This window comes from Coptis chinensis, chromosome 1 (genome assembly GCF_015680905.1).
Source record: "Coptis chinensis isolate HL-2020 chromosome 1, ASM1568090v1, whole genome shotgun sequence".
Taxonomy (NCBI): domain Eukaryota; kingdom Viridiplantae; phylum Streptophyta; class Magnoliopsida; order Ranunculales; family Ranunculaceae; genus Coptis; species Coptis chinensis.
The window spans coordinates 81,035,806-81,056,513 of record NC_141456.1 but is presented as its reverse complement, the minus strand read 5'-3'; the positions used below and the strand labels follow the sequence as shown (position 1 = coordinate 81,056,513).

General features: G+C 42.2%; 2 protein-coding genes across 2 annotated transcripts; both read left to right on the top strand.

The window, feature by feature from the left end:
- Positions 1 to 9,430: 9,430 nt before the first annotated feature.
- Positions 9,431 to 10,402, top strand: LOC147525401 (uncharacterized). Its single transcript, XM_086579319.1, has one exon. It carries the CDS (start codon positions 9,431 to 9,433, stop codon positions 10,400 to 10,402), a length of 972 nt encoding a protein of 323 aa, XP_086435445.1.
- Positions 10,403 to 12,160: 1,758 nt separating this feature from the next.
- Positions 12,161 to 12,995, top strand: LOC147525400 (uncharacterized). Its single transcript, XM_086579312.1, has 2 exons — positions 12,161 to 12,557; positions 12,643 to 12,995. Exons 1-2 carry the CDS (start codon positions 12,161 to 12,163, stop codon positions 12,993 to 12,995), a joined length of 750 nt encoding a protein of 249 aa, XP_086435438.1.
- The last annotated feature ends 7,713 nt before the right edge of the window (positions 12,996 to 20,708 follow it).

The window sequence follows — 20,708 nt, the reverse complement described above, 5'->3', positions numbered from 1 at the left end:
GTTATAGATACAATTAAACTGCAAGTCTTGAAATGCAAAGAGAAATTATGAGACAAAGGCACAAACCCATTCTGAGATAATTCACTACAATGGCAAGGCATATTATCCAAACATAAGACTTACAAAACCACCAACGAAGAGCAGATTAGAATCATCAAAATGCGGTTTAGAGCAGTTAAACTATTGCTCCATGGCCAATACTTGAGTATCAAAATGAACATATGCCAAAATCTACTCTATGATGAGCGTGGTTTACATGTCCGCCATGATTCAATGACATAAATGGGAAAAGCAAATTCATCATGTGTATAAATGGAAGGAGTTGAATGTTCGATATGCAAACATAATTGTCAAGTATATGGCTAACCTATTGTGAGAAGGGATACATAAACGGTAAAAATGGTATAAGCATAAACACAAACCTCTTGCCTTTGTACCATGATCCAAGGAGCTTCCATTGCAAAGCGAGGTAATCGTGCTAGCCGCTCAAGACTATTGAGATCCCAAATCTCAACCTTTGGATATCCATCAAATAGTAAGATAAGGCAATAATACGAGCAATCAAAGCGCCCGAAATCATTATATTTATGTACTCACCCCGGAAGATTTCTCTCCAGCTATAGCTATATATTGTGTTCCTTCCAAGAGTAGGCACAAAGTCTGAAAAGTAGTTTAAGAAGATGGATAAATGAACAAGGAAAAAACGCACTAATTGGCAATTTACTGAGGGCATAACATTGACCGATAAAAAAAGAAATTATCGATAAAACATACCAAGGATCGCAAACATTTTGTACATTTATCTGCAATATTTGCTTATAGTTTAGGCTTCCTTGATTGTAAAAAGAATCTGAAAATGAGTATTTGATAAAAAAAAAATGTGTCAAGGGAAATATAATGCAATACCATGAGAGCGATATATGTCAATAATTCTAATGTCTAGCTTTTGGTTTGTTGTTGAAAACCACTTTACTCCAAAGCAAGTAAACAACCTCTAGGAGGAATATGTAATAAGGCATTTTAAAGGTATCACGTGTCCGACCCATGCTACCAAATGCAAACCCTCCCTCATTCTTATTTCTAGATTAAGTAGATTTCCCCATAAATTTCAAACTCAGTTCTATTAATCAATAAATTTCCCCATAAATGCAAACTCAGTTCTATTAATCAATAAATTTCACTTATAACAAAAAAGTTCTATTGATAATCAAAGAAACAAAAAAGCGTTCGAGATCTTTGCTTGTAGAATTTAGACAAACCTGGATGTTTGGATTGTCAATTTCATAAAACCAAAGGGCATTTAGTTAAGGCAATAGTAATGAGAAAATACATTCTTGGGCTTTAATAATAATAATAATAATAAAACAGCTACCGATCCTTAAGTTTCGAGGAATGTGGAATGTGGAATGGTTTCTCCCCACAACGAAGTCCTTCTCCCACAACGGTCGCGAAGGTTGAGAGAATTTTTATATGAGCTTAACAAAGATAACAATTAATCGAGAACACTATGTAGGTGTTCGATTAAGTCGAAATGATAGGTGTGAGATCACTAAAGCAGGACCACAGATAAGTCGCCAACTTTGCATTAATTTAATCTTGCTAATCAAACTTCCCTACATGATATCCCATTTCTCAAAGCGATTAAGCAGTTGCCATCATATGCCAAATTCTTGAAGGATGCATGCAACATAAAGAGAAGTACTCATGTTCCAAAGCGAGCGTTTCTAGCTGGACAAACAACATCTATTATCCATCAACAAGCTCCAGTCAAGCTCAAAGATCCATGAAGTCCTACAATATCATGCAAGATAGGAGAAAAATTCACGGGTAATGCTCTTTTAGACCTTGGTGATAGTGTTAATCTCTTGCCATATCATGTGTACCAAGCATTGGGCCTGGAGAACCTAAAGCCTACAAAAGTCAAATTGAAGTTAGCTGACTGTTCTACCAAGATTCCCAGAGGCATAGTTGAGGATGTTCTTGTTCAAGTAGCCGATTTCTATTATCCAGTGGATTTCATTATGATAGACACCCAGGAGGCCTTTGATAAAATTCCAATTATTCTAGGCCGACCTTTCCTCGCTATTGCAAAAGTTTTGATAAATTGTCACAACGGTGAAATGAAGATCAACTTTGGTAAAATGTCCATGAACATAAATATCTTTCACCTGTTGCATAAGGATTATGATGACACCGAAGGTGGAGAGGTGTACTTCCTTGATAGCATGATAGAAGAATCCTTCCCATTCGAAGATACAATTGAGAGTGCTCAATCTATAGAAAACTGTGATGAACCTGAGAACCCCACCACAGAGGCGTTGCTAGCCATATTCTTGGAATCTCTACAGAAAATTCAGGATTTAAGTGAGCAGAATGGAAAATTGGCAGAGAGAGTATCATACTTTGAGAAGATGAACTCTACATTTCAGGATGAATAACAAACTTCTGCCCAGAAAAATCAGTTACTAGAGAATCAGCTTAAAGAAGTTTTGGAAAAACAACAGAATCTAGAAACTGAAATGAGTCTTCTGAAGCAGAAAGTGGACCATATTGATAAGAAGCATTGCACTGTTGAAGCTTCTTCTACACCATCATTGTCTGAATGAGAGAAGTATGTGAACCAGTCTATCGCCCACCTTGGCCTTGATCGACCCGGACATCCATTATCATCACTGTGGTGGTAAAGGGCACATCAGATACTATTGTCCTGTTAAAAAGAAAGATTTTCGTCAATCTTCTACACAGAGGAACCATAAGGCCTATCACACAATCATCAGACTTGAAATAGTTCAAGGTAGATAAGCAACTTCACCAGCAATCTTTGCGGCATATCAAGGAGTATTTTTGACAACCCACAAGGTGAGACCTCCTCGTCCTCCAAATATTCGTCAGATTTAGGTAAGAAAATTTGATCTCCTCACTCCAAATTGATAATGCATGATATATAGTCTTAGGGATCTGACTTAAAAACACCTAACAAAAAAAAAAAAAAAATCTTGGTAAAAGGAAATGTTCTTATTTTTAGGATTAATTTTGATATTCGGCATCAATGGTAACATCTTCCCTTTTTCTCATTCATTTCATTTACTTAATTTCTATACATTGAGGACAATGCATATGTTAAGTTGGGGGAGGGTGTACTTGAGAAGTACTTGAGAAATGAATTTCAAAAATTAGTTTTCAAAAACAAAAATATTATTTTTTCCTATATCAGTAGCATAGGAAAAATGAATTTTAATGATGAGTCTGGGATATAGATTCTATACTGCTTAGTGTTGAGTTTGATAGATAGTTGATATTATTGATTTCATTACCGCTTAGACTATTTATTATGCTCGGACATAGTTCTTGTTGATAGAATTCTTTATCAAGGCACCACCACCACCATAATACTTGTCGTGGGTTTGTGTACTTTTGCTAGAAGAGAGATTTAAACCCCTAGTAAACTAGAAGTAGAATTTTTAGACTTAGCTCGTGAGACTTGAGCTTTATACCCATTCTTTGGAGAGTTCTTACAAAAAATCCGAGTCTTAGTAACTCAACATCTTTCAGTTCTTTATGTCGTTGTAATATAGTCTCATTATTTGTTGATTTGGTTAATCACGAAGTGACATCAACTGGGGAGATAGCCATTAGGTCTTGTAGTCTATTCAAAATAGATTATCATACTGATAAGTCAAGTAGTTAACCCATTCAGCCTTTATCCCACCTAGTAGGATCATCATGTTAAACCCTTTTGAGCCTTACAATAAGCCATTTTATTTCATAAAACCATTTACCCTTTACCCAACTCCAGACAAGGAGTATAGCCAAAAACCTTTATCAGCCATACCCATATATTTATGAGAATACGAGGGGAACAAGGAGGAAGAAAGAGCACAAAAGGAAGATTACAAGAAAATATCAGAGAGATACAATGAAGACCATCATTCTGTTCTAAGTGAAAGAAGCTAGTGGAAAACAAGCATATCCAGTACTAATCAAGAATATACCACTAAGTTAAAAAAAAAAAAAAAAAATAAAAAAGTTGAATAGAATGGATGGAAAAGCTAAGACAAAGGAAGAATTTTCTCTGCAATACAGAATTTGAAGAAATCTTCCAAATAATGAAGCAAAACTCTTAGTGTTTTTCAGAAGCAACCTTTGAATCCTTTTTACCTTTCCTTCATAAACCAATACCCAAGCCAAGTTACAACCCATGACTTATCACTACAGTATGGTACGAAGTCTAAGATAGGTGAGAGGATGCTAAAGTGAAGGACCCGACACTTCATATGTGATTGGCATTCTTTCCATGAGACTACTGTCATCTAGAAGTCTGTTTTTCAAGGTAGTATGTGGGATGTTCATATGTATTATTCTTTTCCCCACATACATGAGGTAAAATAGTAGACCATCTTCTGAGAGTATGACCGGTGAGGATTGAAAGTCGAGATTATCTACCTATGGTAAACTAGGGATTCCGTTTCTTGGATATGAGAGTATAGGAGATTGACTAAGTACACACATAAGCCTTGATTAAGAATTTTGTAGTTAGCAATGGAGACTGTCTGTTGGAGTAAGCACTAAGTGGGTAAGGAATTTCTCTCTCTGAAAAATAATATCATTCTTGAACATGCTATTGATTGATTTTGTGGGTATATCACCTGAAAACCCTCACGAGACTATAACTCGTCCTTTTTGGGGAACTTAAAGGTTTAAAGCCTTGTTGCATATGGTAAATGCAATTGGGATACCTGCGAAAATGAGTTAGGATTTTATTTTTATTATTAGGATGTGATTTTGATCACTTATCTATTTTTTTATCTTATTTGCTAAGAGACTAGCAAAAGGCTAGTTGGGAGTTGTGATAAGTGCTCAAAAAGTGTTATTTAACCCTCGATTATGCCTCTTGTTTAGCCATCTTAGTGGACTAATAGTGTTTGTAAGTTATGTTTTATGATTCTACTGGTGAAAGAGAGAGTTTTGTGGAATATTAGAGAAAAAGGGGTAAAAGCAGAGAGCAATTGAGACATTAAGGATCACATGGGAAGCCCGTGGACAATCATAGAGAAGGCCAAGGAATTGGAGCTATTAAAGATGTGACTTGGACCTATTTTAAAGCCTATTTGGAAGCCCAAGGCCAAATGATTCGTTGCTTGGACCAAAGCCCGCAAAAGAGGATAGAATGATAGAGTAGAAGAGACAAAATAGGCTTACGCGTCTGGGACGCATTGCTTGCATCTGAGATGCATGAATAGTGCATCCAGACGCATGAATCGACACTGTAGCCAATTCCTTCTCAGTTTTAGAGACGAAGTTGGACTCTGAAAGAAGTCTATTTATATTAGGAAACAAATGATGGTTTGGAATGCTTCTAGAGCTCATTGTAACCTCTATAAATAGAGGACCTAAGTGCCTCATGTAATTTGCCAATTCACTTATACTCTTGTCTCCAGAACTTGAGGCAGAGAGAGATTAATAATAAAAGATCGATTTTAACTAGCTGAGTCTTAATAAATTAGTCTTTCTAGTCTTATGTTCTTCGACTCTTCTTTTTCTCGTTCTTCGTGTTTTTCCTTCTTTATGGAAGGCTAATCTTCTCCTTCAAGGGAGAAGATGAAGCCGGTGCTTAGGGTTCGTTGATTCTTTTGGTTCATGGTGTTCTTCAATCAGGTTAGTTCTTTATGTTTTTAGTTATTAGTTCCATTGCCCAGACCAGGGGATGGAAGTATAGATTAAGGTTTTTATTTATTGCAATTGAATATTTGCTAGTGACATGCTTTTATTTATTGCAATTGAATATAATGCTAGAATAGGGTTTTATTTATTATAATTGAATGTTATACTATTATTCTCTACTTTTCTTCTAGTTGTGTAATATTTTAGAGTAAGGGAAGTATTCCTTGTGTTTGCCTTAGATGGTGATTCATTGAATAGCTAACCAAACTCACATAAAAGGAAAGAAGATACTAGTAACATTAACATAGGAACAACCTTAAGTAGAGTTATTCGTTAACGATGTTTCGTCCAAGAAGGCATCGACACTCGCTCGATTGCCTAATTGTAGTCTACTTGTGAGAACAACTATGAAGCAAAAGGTCATTGAATCAAAAGTATTGGTGGATTCTAATCTCTTGAATTCCCTTTCTTATAAATTCTCAATAGTTTAGTTTAGTTTAACTTAGTTTAGCATTAGAATCTAAAATATATAATAATAGTTTTTAATCCCTCAAACCCCCTTTCCAATCCTATCTTTCATATAAGCATACACTTAAAAGTGGAACGATACCCTACTCATCCTTTACTTATTGAGGGATAATTAGGTTTTAATATGCTTCTATTTTGCTCAACGACCATCATCTATCTACATCATCCATATACCATCTCATAACACAAAAAGAAGCTAATGTCATAAAGCTATAAGGACATCCTATTCCCTGCGCACGCGACACGCACGCAGTCCATATATAACGACTCCACCAACTCCATTCTACTCAAAAAACGCTTATACTCGCGCACTCGTCAAGGTCGATTCAACCCTGATGACTCGTCACTCAACTCCATCTCGTGATGTCATCATCTGCTACCCTCATCAATGCCATCATTAGCACCAGACTTTTACTCACTGCAACACTCAAATCATTACCATAATTACCTTTTTTACCACACTTTTTCTATACCATCTTAATTAAACATCACGATACCAGGAATCACCACACACATGCAGCTTGCGAGGAGGTGTCCATACCACCACACGTTTCCTACCAACCACATGCTCCCAGCAACTATAAAAGCCAATCCTAGAACTACTGGATACGTAGGTATTTTCTTCTACAAGAAGAGCAACCATTTCCATCCAAACAAACACTCCTTTCTCCATTACATCTCGAGCTAAGTCATTTGGTGTAATGTCCTGCTAATCCCTTAGGATAAAAATAGACATTTACAAAGGCCATATCATTTCTCTATTAGGCCATGCTCGCAGGAGTAATACCTGAATTCTTGATTTTGGGAATTATTCCTGCATTTTTGTTTTTTTTAGTAATATAGATACTTTTAATTTTCATTTCAGACATTTGTTGATTCCTTTTAAATAAATAAAATATGTATAATGCACCATACTAGTTTGATATCTGATGACACTTTCTTAGTTGTTTCATTTTTTTTTACAAAAATCAAAATAGTATAGTAATAATTCACATGTTAGGCATAGTTGGTGTATTCGGCAAGTCCCTATTTGGTGTTATGCATGGTTGCTTGGTAAATAACCTCTAATTTGATTAGGAAACCCACTGAAAATGAATATGCTAAGAGCATTCCTAATGCAAAATTACCTCCACTTAAGCGCCGCATGGGATAAGTTGCCCTCAAAGTTGACTTGTTTTGTATAATCTACAATGGGTTTTCCAATAATGCAAATGTAACTATGAAAATTGGGCAGAATCTAAAATCCGGTCCAAAGGATAAAAAATCACGCGATTGATGGAATGAAAACATCATACGGGGAAAAAAAATACATGAAATATAAAAAAAAACATGCAAAATATCGACAATAAATAAACAAAAACAAGCGATGCGGAATGTTAGATTTTATTTGGCACATAAAAGAATAAAAATGGTTATGAGATGGATGGTGATATTTCCAAACGTTGTGTTTTAGTGCAATATATTTTATTGGCACGTGATAGAGTGTAGAATGATTATGAGATATAATTGCAAGATATTTGAATAATTTACGTAATAAAAATCCTAGTTCCTAGCTACCATAACTCATTTGATTATCTGATTAACCCTTGTGAAGGGAATGTGATTTTGTATCAAGGGAACTTGCTTGGTAAAGTTGGTCTGTGGTAGATGGTGAAGTGGGATATAAATTAGATATGGATGGTGATGTGAATGGTAATGAGCTTTGGGTGAAACCGCACTCTGACTGACCATATGGATACATGAATGGTGGTTGACTATCTTGGATGGAATTCCATGAATTGTCTGCATGATTAGAAAACTCTGGGGTGTATTGGGTACTAGGGAAATTTGGAAATTGAGGTTCGTCATTATAAGGATTTTCCGTAGTATCCTCAACCTCGGCATATGATGTGCATTGAGATGCCCAATGATACGGACTACCACAACAAAACATGGTTATGGGTTTGCATTATAATTCTATAACGGTTGCGCTACATATTGATAAGCCATGTATGCTCAAACAAGAATGATGCACAATCTACAGAAATTCATTTGTGACTTTGAAGTTTTTGAAAAGTTTGCATGCAATGTCTGTAGATTAGATACTATGCCCTGTTCGAATCGAACAGTGGGCACAAAACTGGGTTTTGGGATCTACACGTGTCAAGGGAGAAGATCGCTACTGTATCAGCCAAATTCATGACTACTAAGATGACAGGTGTTATAGGCCGGGGCGACACAATAGAAGAAGGAGAATGAGCACATGATACAATCTGCGAAACATAGAACGGCCACGGAGTCCGAAAAGACTTGGGGATCAGTGGAGTGTCTATGCCCAATCGAGATGCTGAATAGGGAAAGAAAGAGTTGGAGCACAATAGCCAGGACACTATAACTTGGGAGACAGGTGGAAAATTTATGGACGTGGGACACGAATGGAGATCATGGGTGATGGGAAAGCAGTTAGAGAAAAGGGGAGCGGTTAGAGAAGGGATGGCAGTTGAGAAGTATATATAGAGGAGAGAGAGAAAGAGAGGAGGAGGAAAGAAAAAAGAGAAGTGAGAGGAACAAAGATAGGAGTTTAGAGGTCATAATTTTAGCAGATACATTTGGCGCCGTCTATGGGGAGAGAACGAGGAAGGTGTTACGATCAAGTGACTGATAAAGAAGAGAGAGTAGGATGGCAACAATGGTGAAGAAAACAAGAGGGAGACCCAAAAAAGTGAGGGCTAAGGGAGTAGGGGACGAAACTATGAGCGTGGAGATGGAAGAGACGGAAGAGGTGGAAGAGGAAGTGCAAGAGGTGGCGGGGGAAGCAACCAGGCTATTGCAGGAGGAGATAGGGAGGCTGAGGAATGAGAATGACAGTCTAAGAAGAGAAAGAGGATCCACACAGGGAGAGGAAGAGATAAGAGAGTGGGAGAATAACGAAGTGGAAGGCCAACATGAAGAAGCGCGTCACAGGCCAAGAGGCGATCTGGGGGAAGGCATTACACTGGAGATGGTCCAAGCGATGATTGAAAAGGACAGACAAATGAATCGGGTGGCGAAAAGGGAGAGTCAAGGGGTTGTGAAGAAGGTGGTGGTTAGGCTCAATCAGAATCCGCTGGCCGATGCAGTCTGGAACACCGAGGTGCCCAAGAGGTTCGCGCAACCAAGATTCGAGAGGTACGATGGGAAGGGTGATCCGGCGGACCACCTGCACCATTTCAAGCAGCAGATGCCGCTGTGGCAAGAGAGCAAATATGACGGACTCTAATGCATGATGTTTCCAGCCAGCTTGAAGGGTGGAGCGTCGAACTGGTACTATCGGTTGACATCGCGGAGTATAACCAAGTTCGAGAAGTTGGAGCAGGAATTCGTGGACCATTTTATTCACCAGAAAAAGAGGGTAGTGGATATTGCAGATCTGTTTAACGTCAAACAGAAGTCTAATAAGACGCTCAGGGAATTCCTGTGTAGATTCAAGGAAGAGACTTTGAGGGTGGAAAGTTTGGATGAGCACACCACAGTCATTGCTTTCCAACATGGGTTGAAGCCGGGAACCAGAGTCCACGAATCCGTATCCAAAATTGAGGTCACAACTTTGCATGCGTTGTATCCAAAAGTTGAGAAGTACATCCGTTATGAGGATATATTACAGAGAAATGCTAAGAAGCCAAGGAAGGCAGATAAGTCAATACAAAATGTAGAACAGGAGGACTTGAAAGATAAAGGTAAGGCTGCGACAAGAGAGGAAGGATCTTATAGGGAAGAGTCACGAAAATCAAAGAGAGGCAGAGACCAAGTTAAGAGGGAGGTTCGCAAATGGAAACCATATCGTGACGTAGAGTCCACACCGCTGAATAAACCATTGGATGAAATCTTGCCACTGATTAAAGGGATGCAACATTACGAAGGTCCGCGAAACATACCCAGGGAATTAGAAGATAAGTCGTTCTGTGCTTATCACCAGATCAGAAATCACACTACCAATGAGTGTTTCGCGTTGCGATGGTTGATCGAGAGGATGATAGAGAAAGAGTTGATAAGGGAGTTTATGAAGGAGATACATCCAGTAGAAAGAGCACTGGCCGTGGCCAGAGTCTTAGGTACAATCAATGTCATATTTAGTGGGGAGACGATGGGAGGGAATGCCCACTGGGACAAAATAAGAAGGATTGCCAACTTAAAGCAGATAAACGAGGTTTTGTGTGTTCCGCGACCAGTACCAGGGTCCGTCATAGGAGACTGAAGGATAGAGTTCAACCCGAAGGATCTGGAAGCAGTAACCGCACCTCACGAAGATGCATTGGTGATTACGATAGCAGTGGGTAATTATATGGTGAAGAGGGTTTTGATAGATTGTGGGAGTTCGGTGGATTTGTGGTTTAGGGGTGCGATGGAGGAAATGTGCATCGAACGGAGGCAGATGAAGCCCTAAGGACTAATTTGTTTGGATTCAATGGCAGCATGACTGAAGCCATTGGGGAGTTACTGTTACCCGTAACTGTGGGACCGGTGACTGTGTTCACTCGTTTCATGATAGTGGACGCTGCCTCACAGTACAATGCGATCTTGGGAAGAAGATGGATCCACGAAATGAGAGCAGTTTCATCCACATACTATCAGGTGGTCCGCTTTCCGACCAATGGGGGAACCTATGAGATAAGAGGGGACCAGGTCGCAGCTAAAAACATTCACCAGATGGTGGTTAGAGAATTGATCTGCGCACCAGAGGAGGGAGGGCAAGACACCGACGTAGCAATTAAAGTCCGCGGCGTCTGAGGAAGACAGGTTGGTGGGGGGAAAGACACTAGATGAGACTGAGATCATGAATCTGGGTGAGGGGGAAGAAGAGAAACTTGTGTCTGTTGGGGTTGAGTTGCCAGAAGGTTGGAAGGCAGAGTTAGTTGCTTTGTTAATAGAGAATAGCGATGTTTTTGCATGGTCGATTGAGGATTTGATTGGGCTGGATCCAGAGTTTGCCTGTCACAGGTTGCACATGCGAGAAGGGGCCAAACCCATCAGGCAAAAAATGATAGGGGTAAGACTGCAGTATGCAGAAGGAATAAGAGAGGAGGTGCAAAAGTTGAAAGCCGCAGGAATAATCTGGGAATGTCAGTTTATTGAATGGCTTTCAAACATCGTTGTGATACCCAAGAAAAATGGGAAGGTGAGGATGTGTGTCGATTTCACCGATGTCAACCAGCAGTGCCCGAAGGATTGTTACCCAATGCCGCAGATAGATGAACTGGTGGACCGAACAGCCGAGTTTAAGTTTTTCTCCTTCAGGGACGCCTCGATGGGGTATAATCAAGTGGTAATGTACAAACCGGACCAGGAGAAGACCGTGTTCATAGTAGAGGGAGGGGTGTATTATTATACCCGAATGCCTTTCTGACTGAAGAATGCAGGGGCAACTTTTCAAAGGATAGGGGAGAAGATGTTTGAAGGCAAAATCAGGAGGAGTATGGAAATATATATAGATGATATGGTAGAGAAGAGCATGACTGAAAAGGAGCATCTTGAGGGATTGAGGGAGACCTTCGCGATACTACGGAAATACAAGCTGAGATTGAACCCTGAGAAGTGCACGTTAGGGGTGACATCTGGAAAGTTTTTGAGATATATCGTCACATGCCGCGGCATAGAAGCTAACCCGGACCAGATCAGGGCGTTGGTGGAAATGCAATCACCACAAAATGTGAAGGAGGTTCAGAGGTTAGCGGGAAGAATCGCGGCACTCAACCGGTTCATTTCCAAGTCATCGGACAAGTGTAGATCACTGTACCTACTCTTAAGGAAGACAGCTGACTTTCAGTGGACCGATGCATGTGAACTAGCTTTCCAAGAGTTGAAGGTGTATTTAGGAAAGGCTCCGATCCTGTCGCGACCGGGGCAAGGGGAAAAGTTGTATTTATATTTGGGGGTGTCAGAATACGCAATTAGTTTTGTGTTGATAAGGGTGGTGGACAAGGTAGAGAGGTCGGTGTACTTCTAGAGTAAAACAATGTTAGATGTAGAAACCAAATACAACAAGATCGAGAAGTTTGTGTTGGCCTTGGTGTTTTCAGCATTGAAATTGAAGCCTTACTTCGAGGCTCACTCTGTGGTCATGGTAACCAACTTGCCTCTCAAACAAGCGTTGAAGGTTGATAAATCAGGGAGAATGCTGAAATGGGTCGTGATGTTGAGTGCATATGACATTGAGTATCAAATCCGGGCAGCGGAAAAAGCACAAGCTATGGCAGAGTTTTTGGCAGAGTTCCCTGCCGAAGACCCAACTTGGGGGGAAGAGATGATCATGGAATGGGAGGGAGAGGTCAGCTGGGATTTGTTAGACCCTTGGAACATGAGGAATGGATGGAGGGTATTCGCAGATGGGTCTGCGACTGACACTGGGAACGGTATTGGAGTGGTATTAGTTACCCTAGAGAATAATCGCCTTGAATTTCGATGAAGTTGGGTTTTGCGGCTTCTAACGTGAATCAGAGTATGAAGTGGTGATAGCTGGGCTAGAATTAGCCACGGACCTTGGGGTAAGTGAGCTGACAGTGTATTTCGATTCCAACTTGGTGATTTGTCAGATGAATGGAGAATTCGCTGCCCGATGCCCCAGGATGGCGAAGTATCTGGAGGTATTACAGAGGAAAGCGAGTAAGTTTGGCAACATCCAATTCGCTCATTTAGGATGTGGCGAAAATAGACATGATGATGCATTGGTGTATGTAGCTGCGGTACTTCCTAGATCCGAGGGCAGATCCATTAAGGTCAGGGTGTTGAACAAGCCAAGTACCTCCGAAAATGCAGAGGTGAGGGTGACCGCGGAAGAAGAACTAGGGTAGATAGAGCCCATAAGAAATTTCTCGTTGGGGATAGAGATCGAAGATAAACGAGAAGAAGGAGAATGGAACAGGTATCCCAAAGATACACTTAAATGGATGGAGACCTGTACCGACGGAACGTCAGCGGACCTTTGTTGAGATGTCTAGGGTCGCAGCAGGTGCAAGAGATCTTGGGAGAGGCTCATGAGGGGGACTGTGGGAGCCATTCGGCTAGAAGAACGACTGTGCATCGGGTGTTGTCCCAAGGGTATTTCTGGCCATACATGAAGAGAGAAGCAACCGAGTATGCCAAGAGGTGCGAGAAATGCCAAAGATTCACGCCACTGATACATGCGCCAGTTGAGCCCTTGCATAAGGTGTGTAGTCCTTAGCCGTTCGCGATGTGGGCACTGGATATTGTAGGACCGCTACCGATGGCCAATGGCAAACTAAGGTATATGCTAGCAGCGACTGATTATTTTACCAAGTGGGTAGAAGGTGTGGCGCTCCAATAGATCAAGGAGAAACAGGTGAAGAAATTCCTGTGGGAGAATATAATATGCTGGTTCGGGTTGCCACACACCATAATTGCTGATAATGGGACTCAGTTTACAGGTGGGAAGGTGTGAGATTTCCTCCAGGCGTTCAAAGTGAAACAGGGATTCGCGGCTCCTTATAACCCAGAAGGGAATGGGCAAGCAGAATCCTCCAACAAGACAATTATGGATAATCTGAAGAAAAAACAGGAGGATAAAAAGGGGGCTTGGGCGGACGAGTTAAATTATGTGTTGTGGGCATATCGAACCACTCCATGAACCTCCACTCATGAGTCACCGTTTGCCATGACGTATGAGGTAGAAGCGGTGATTCCATTAAAGATGGTGACAGCCACAACCCGAACCAGAGCGGTGGAAGAGGGGGTCAATGAGATTATCTTGGCCACAGATTTGAATCTCACGGAGGAGAGGAGAGACACAGCTCGCATCAGACTAGAGGAATATCATAGGAAATTGCAAAGATAGTACGATAGGATAGTGAAGTTGTGACAGTTTCAGGTGGGAGATTGCGTTCTGAGGCGAGTGACACCGTCAACTAGAAAGGAGGTGGACGGAAAGTTAGGGCCTAACTGGGAGGGGCCCTATACCGTGGTAGAAAAGGGGAGTGCAGGATCGTATCGGCTGTAGACATCACAGGGAAAAGACATCGCGAGGCCTTGGAACATCAGGATGTTGAAAAGTTTCCATGAGTGATAACATTTACAATGTTAGAATCAAGGACAGAGGTAGCGACTTCTTGTGATGTAGTGACATTTTATGATGATGTTTGTGTTACATAATTTATCAATGAATAGAGTACCACTTTGTCCACTGTTAAATTGCTTTGTTAATTGCAAGTGTGTAGGGAAAATGACCAAGGACGAGGAGGTCCAAATCAAACTTGGGGGCAAACTGAGCTGCCCCCAGATAGTTTCAAGGCTGGACAGCCTAGCCGGGGGGGGGGGGGTGAGCCCTTCGTGGACAACGAGGTCCAAATCTAACTTGGGGGCAAACTGAGTTGCCCTCAATCGAGAGCACATCATAGATAGCTAAAGTGAGCCGCCCATGAACAACGAGGTTCGAATCTAACTTGGGGGCAAACTGAGCTACCCCCCAAGCATCTTCATAATCAAGAGTTTAAGATAGGGAAATTCCAGTGGAGGGGGGAAAACGGTTATACAATATAATAAAACCCCTGGCCAGGGAGATAACAAAATACCGCGAACCGGTTGATCAAAATTCCAAAACACAAGTGATAGCCTGCTGGGAACACCCCGAAATACGGGACATATAGTATGCATACAAAGTGTTTAAGAGCAAAATATGGCCCAACAAAGTACACAGAAAGCATTCTGCAAACTATTGCACATCAGCCGCATCTTGCGAACTAGGATCTTCAGCTATTTCCTTTTGAGGAGAGTCCTCAGATAGGACCACTACCGCATCATCGGCCTCTGAGACAGCATGGGGATCACCTTCAGGTGTCGGCGAGGAGGCAGCTGAAGGACCAACAACAGGAATAGTGGCAGAGGAGGGCAAGGGGAGAAGTCTCCTAGGAGTGGAGAGATCTTCAAGCTGACGTTGTAATTCTCTAGCTATCTTCTTTTCAGCCAATGCGCGGAAACGATCAGATGCCACTTTCAGCGATTGCTCAAGCTGGGCTTGGGCCGCCTCCTCATGGGCTACTTTCTCGCCCTCCATCTTGGCATGTAGCTCAGTCAGCTGTTGTTGGAAAGTCTCTTTTGCGGCCTGGTGCAATTTATGGGATTTGAGAGCCGCGATATGTGCATCATCGAAGTTTTTCTCCAAACGCGTGTATCGCGCTTTCCAGCCTTCAGGCCCATTGATCTCCTGCTTTACCACCTCTAGTGTGTCCAAGGTGTTGGTCAAACCGCGGATGACGTAGCCTACATCCAAGCTTAGCTTAACATAAATGAGCCGATTAAGGATGTTATCCATAAAAAACACCAAGGCAATAGGGGACAGAGGCGTACCTTCTCCCAGCCAGTGTAGATGGCAGCGCGGTGGGCAGCAAAGGTCCCAGAGTCGCCGTAGGCTTGGTCACGAGGAAGATGGGGACTGAAGAATAGGGTGGCAGCCACCGCAGCGTTGTCCAGAGCTGAGTCTCGGGTGGTGACCACACGATCCCTAGCCCTGAATTCAAGACGCCAGACTTTAGGTCCAATAGGGATGGGTTCTTTGCCTGGGTGACGTATAGAAGCCACGGGTCGCGGTAATATTAGGGCTGGGGCAAAAGGGGCAACGGAAGTTCCCATGGTTTTGCACTTCTTAGCGGGTGGGCTCTTTGCCGCAGCAATAGTGTTTCCCTCTTCTTCATTACTGTCCCAAAGTTTTAACTTGGTGGCATCCATATCTGGGGGTTGTAGTGGAGAACTTGTAGATTCAAAATCGTCCTCCCAATCGGCGAGGGAAGAGTAAGGGGCTGGGGCACCGTGGGTGCGGCTCGTAGAAATCTCAGCGGTGGGGGGAGGTGGTTTGGCGGCCGCAGCCTCTTTTGGCAGCAGCTTGGGAGTGAGAAATCTTCTTGGTATAGCCCCTCCTCCTGGTTTTTTTTGGGGGGGGGGGGGGGGGGAAGCTTTGGGAAACCTTTCCTTGGGAGGAGGCAGACGGTAGAAAGGGCCTTAGTACTTGCCAAAATCCTTGAGAGACGGACCCAGAGGAAGAGGGGTGCCTTTCTCCAGATCTATGCCTAGAACATCGCACTGATCATTCCCTAGGTCGTAGAGTTGCTAGAAGATGGCTGAAGTGATGCCGGAGTATAGCTGGGAGTGCGAGTCTGGTCTCCAACCTGTGCCCAAGAAAGTAACATGGGGTTAGCGATGAGAATATGTAGAAGAAACTTAGGCGGTCTGACTACACTTACCGCTCGGGAGAAAATGTAAATGTCTCAGAGAAACTTCGGTAGGTATATCGGTGGACGAAGCTCCCGACACACACAAATGGATAGTGGTGCCACACTTTGTCGGAAGAAGTGATGTTGAGAACAAAGGTCTTCTTTTGCGGATGGCTACAGAATGATTGGTAGTCTATACTCCCGAATTTGGTACTCTTTTTTATATAGTAGTGGGCAATCATGTCGTGGAGTTGGATTTTGGGGGAGTTGGTTTTGTTATAAAAGTTAGCGGCATACATAACACGCCAGAAATTGCCAATACCCTGACATGGCGGTATGTTGAAATGGTTCCAAACTTCTACGTCTAATAAGGATAAAAGGAAAATGCAGACCGGCCACTATCTAGCCTACCGTAGCAACAAGAGTTCCCAGCCGAGGTTTGACCAGGTGAGGGAAGTGAGTAACCCCGGGCACGTGCTCTAAAGTCACATCGTTAGGGATATCGTAAGCCACCTTAACCGCAACTAGGTGGGGTCGGCAGTAATGGGAAGGGGGCGGAAGGAGTTTGAACAGTCTTCCAGAGGTAGAGGGGACAGCGATATGGCTGTCCGAATCAGAGGCCGCGGACTCAGATCGCTCAGCAATGGGGTTACTGGACTTAGAGGAGGGAGACCTAGATCTGGGGGATTTGGCGGCGGATGAGCTTGCCGACTCAGAAGCCAACATAGTGCAAACAACACTAATCACAGAGTTTAAAAGATGAAAGATCTAAAATGCACAAGTGGGAGAACCCACAGGTCACTAGCGAATAACAAAGCTAAAGTGTACAACAAAGATTTGAAAAGGAGAAGGAAGAGGAAACAAACCTTGTTCACGAGGCAGCAGCGGGCAAGGGAAATAGCGAGAGTCGAACCTGGTGTGAAAGCAGTGGAGAATCACCATGACGAAGGAGAGAAGTGGGGAAACCCAACCCAAAGGAGAACGAAGAAAGAGGGAAGTTGAAAAGAGAAGAGTGAATGAGGAAACAAAATGGGGTGGGAGAGAAAGGGATGGTTTTGATCGGGTTTCAAAGCGCCAGGGATAGTAAAGTAATTCCCAGAGTTTGAAAACCGAAGAATCAGAAGGGGGTAGCTAATGAGTGACACGTGGAGGGGTAAAAAATGAGGCATCAGGTTCTGCACGCCATCATGATGGTTGGAAGCGTGTAAGACACGCGAGGAGCATAAAATACTCAAACAGAGCCAGAAGGACACGTGGCCATAAGGAAAGGGGCCCAACGCTGACCAACGTGGCTTCCACCTTGCTATGGGCGCTAGGATGTAATACCCATGCACCGCGGCTTCAGTTGGCAGAGGATATCTCAGACCCCGAACTAAGGGTCCGTGGACCGAGAGGGGCATTTGTATCAGCCTAATTCATGACTACTAAGACGACAGGTGTTATGGGCAGGGGCGACACAATAGAAGAAGGAGAATGAGCACAGGATACAGTCTGTGAAACATAGAACGACCGCGGAGTCCGTAAAGACATGGGGATTAGCGGAGTGTCTATGCCCAATTGAGATGCTGAATAGGGAAAGAAAGAGTTGGAGCACAATAGCCAGGACACTATAACTTGGGAGACAGGTGGATAATTTATGGACGTGGGACACGAATGGAGATCATGGGTGATGGGAAAGTGGTTAGAGAAGATGGGAGCGGTTAGAGAAGGGATGGCAGTTGAGAAGTATATATAGAGGAGAGAGAGAAAGAGGGGAGGAGAAAAGAAAAAAGAGAAGTGAGAGGAACAAAGATAGGAGTTTAGAGGTGATAATTTTAGCAGATACAGCTACTTCACCAGATGGTATGCCACCAAGTATCTCACCCACGGTATTTCTGAGTGAGGGGAGTGAGGAAGGTGGTTGGTCTATTAGAATCTAGTAGTTTACAACTCTCTTTATTCGTGCTAGATGTTTGTCCTGATAGACGTGACTAGATTGGCTCTGCTTGATTGATTTTATCTTTTTAGTTTGGTCTATGTGACAAACAGTTCACACAACGTCCATTCTAAAGTAGGGCTTAATCCCACTTTTTGTTCTTTGAGGGCTCGGGTTTAGCCTTAGCGTTAATGTAAAGACGAGACTAAAATGTAAATCACATAATCATCCAAGCATGCTTAGTAACATACAAGTATCCTCTTACACTTTGTAGCGAGGAAGTTTAGAAATTACCGCCCAAGGTGTACGTACACGACCTTTGGGGTAACGACAATGTAGTGGGGTTGACGAAGTGTTTGGTGTCTTGCGTGTCAACCCACCACTCGAGCTTTTTCTTACGGTTACAAGTTTAATCTATCTAAGACCCATAAGTCGGGTTGAAATGTGGCAAAGCCAATAAGATACAATTGGTTACCTTCGTGGGCCTAAAACAAAGTTGCCTTCATGGGTTTAAAACTATGAAAGCGATAAACACGAAAAGTAACTACATTTAGCTAATTAACTATTCACTAATGATTACTTAAACAAAATATGTAAAAGCTTGAAAGTGTTCGTCACATATTGGAACTCCAACCCCCAAGTTGGGTTGAGATGCGTGAGCGCGCGTGATGTTACACTACTCGCCTCGCGCATCCAACCGGTCTAAGTTGGTTGAATCCCCGACTCTTGGTAAGTAAACTTAAACCAAAGACTAAACTTTCAAACTTAAACTATTTTGTATTTATCCTTTTTTTTTTTTTTATTTGACTATATGATATTATCTTAATCTAATCATGCATAAACAACAATTAATAGTGTTTCGACCCCCACATATGTGGCAAACGTCCATTAGTAGGGGTCTCCATTTTATTCATTTAATCGACAGGGCTAAAGCCCAATTTGCAATACCATGGATCAATGTACATGCCTATTAACTCATGTGTCTAAGGCTGAACCTTAGCCACATGGCTTGCCACTAATGTACATTGATTTATGTCCATATTCATTTATTATCAAAGAGATAATTATCAGTTGATAGTTATATTCTATCACGATTACTCAAGATACGAGAATACTTGAGCTACAAGGATTCTCTACTCTACCTATATAAATACCAAACTGTTTTTCATAAGGAACTACGTGGAAACTTGATCCCTAGAGAATAGATCTTGTGTACGTAGGCAGCCATTATCTTGGTTCAGTTTCATCTCCCCCAACATCAAATTCCTCTGTTTCTTAGTATGTTCTTTACCATTGCTCTCGTTGTGTGGAAGCAGTTTACTGCCGAAACATAATTGGCGCCGTCTGTGGGGAATTTAGAATTCATTTTCACGTGAAACAATCAAGATGGTAAGCACAAGAAGCAGACCAAATAGTCAACATATTCCTCCTTCTAATAGGAATTGCAATCCTCGAAATTCAAATCGGCCAATGCAAGAACCATTGAGCAATCAAGTTGCTCCTAGTGGTAAGATCAATTCTCAACATCCAACCGTAGCAGCGCCACTGCCACCGCTATCGCCACTCCTAATACGGTTGAGCATGAGTTACGACGAGTCAAAAATTTAAAATAGGAACTTGAGAAGGAAGTTGGCAAAGAGGCAAAGGCCGGTGGACGAGGCTGCAAATTCAACAACATCAGGCGACCACGAAAGGACACAGGCCATTCCAGTGTATGGGACCGTCTTGAAGATCCACTTCATCGTCCTCAGCAACGTGTTATTTCTCAAACACAATCAACAAGTGCACACTCTAAGAGTAATGACCCTATTACCCGTACTTATGGGGAGAATCGGATTGGCAGGGATAACTACTACCCTAGACATGTCCGATCTCAAATGGAAGATTTACCTCTGAGAAGAAATTTCAGGGAAAACCACCATCCGAGATATGTCCGACATGACTGGGAAGGCGGACATCCCAGACAAGAGCAACAAAACATGGAGAAGTGGTATAATTATACCGACCACCCGCCAAAGGGTGACTACCGCCTAAACAGGCTACAGTTGGGATAGACAAAGACAATCACCCGGTCGGAGCCGATCGTATGCATCGCCAAAGATCTCTAACTTCAATAAGAGATAATGAAAGGTATCCTTCTCCACATGGGCACGACCGGGGGCTTCCAGTTGTTCGAGCCAATACTTTAACTCTAACATAACAACAGTTGAAAGAGTTGATTGCAACAGAACTTAACGATAGAGAGTTAAGGGATTTAAGAATGAAAAACTTTATAGTCAATAATGGCGTACTTGATAAGTTTTCGCTCGACATTCAGGAAGCTTACCACCATCCCGACTTCAAACAACCCGATTTTGAACTTTATGATGAGTCGGAAGGAGATCCTGGCTTGCATGTTCTATCGTTCAAAAATAAGTTGGTGTTATGGG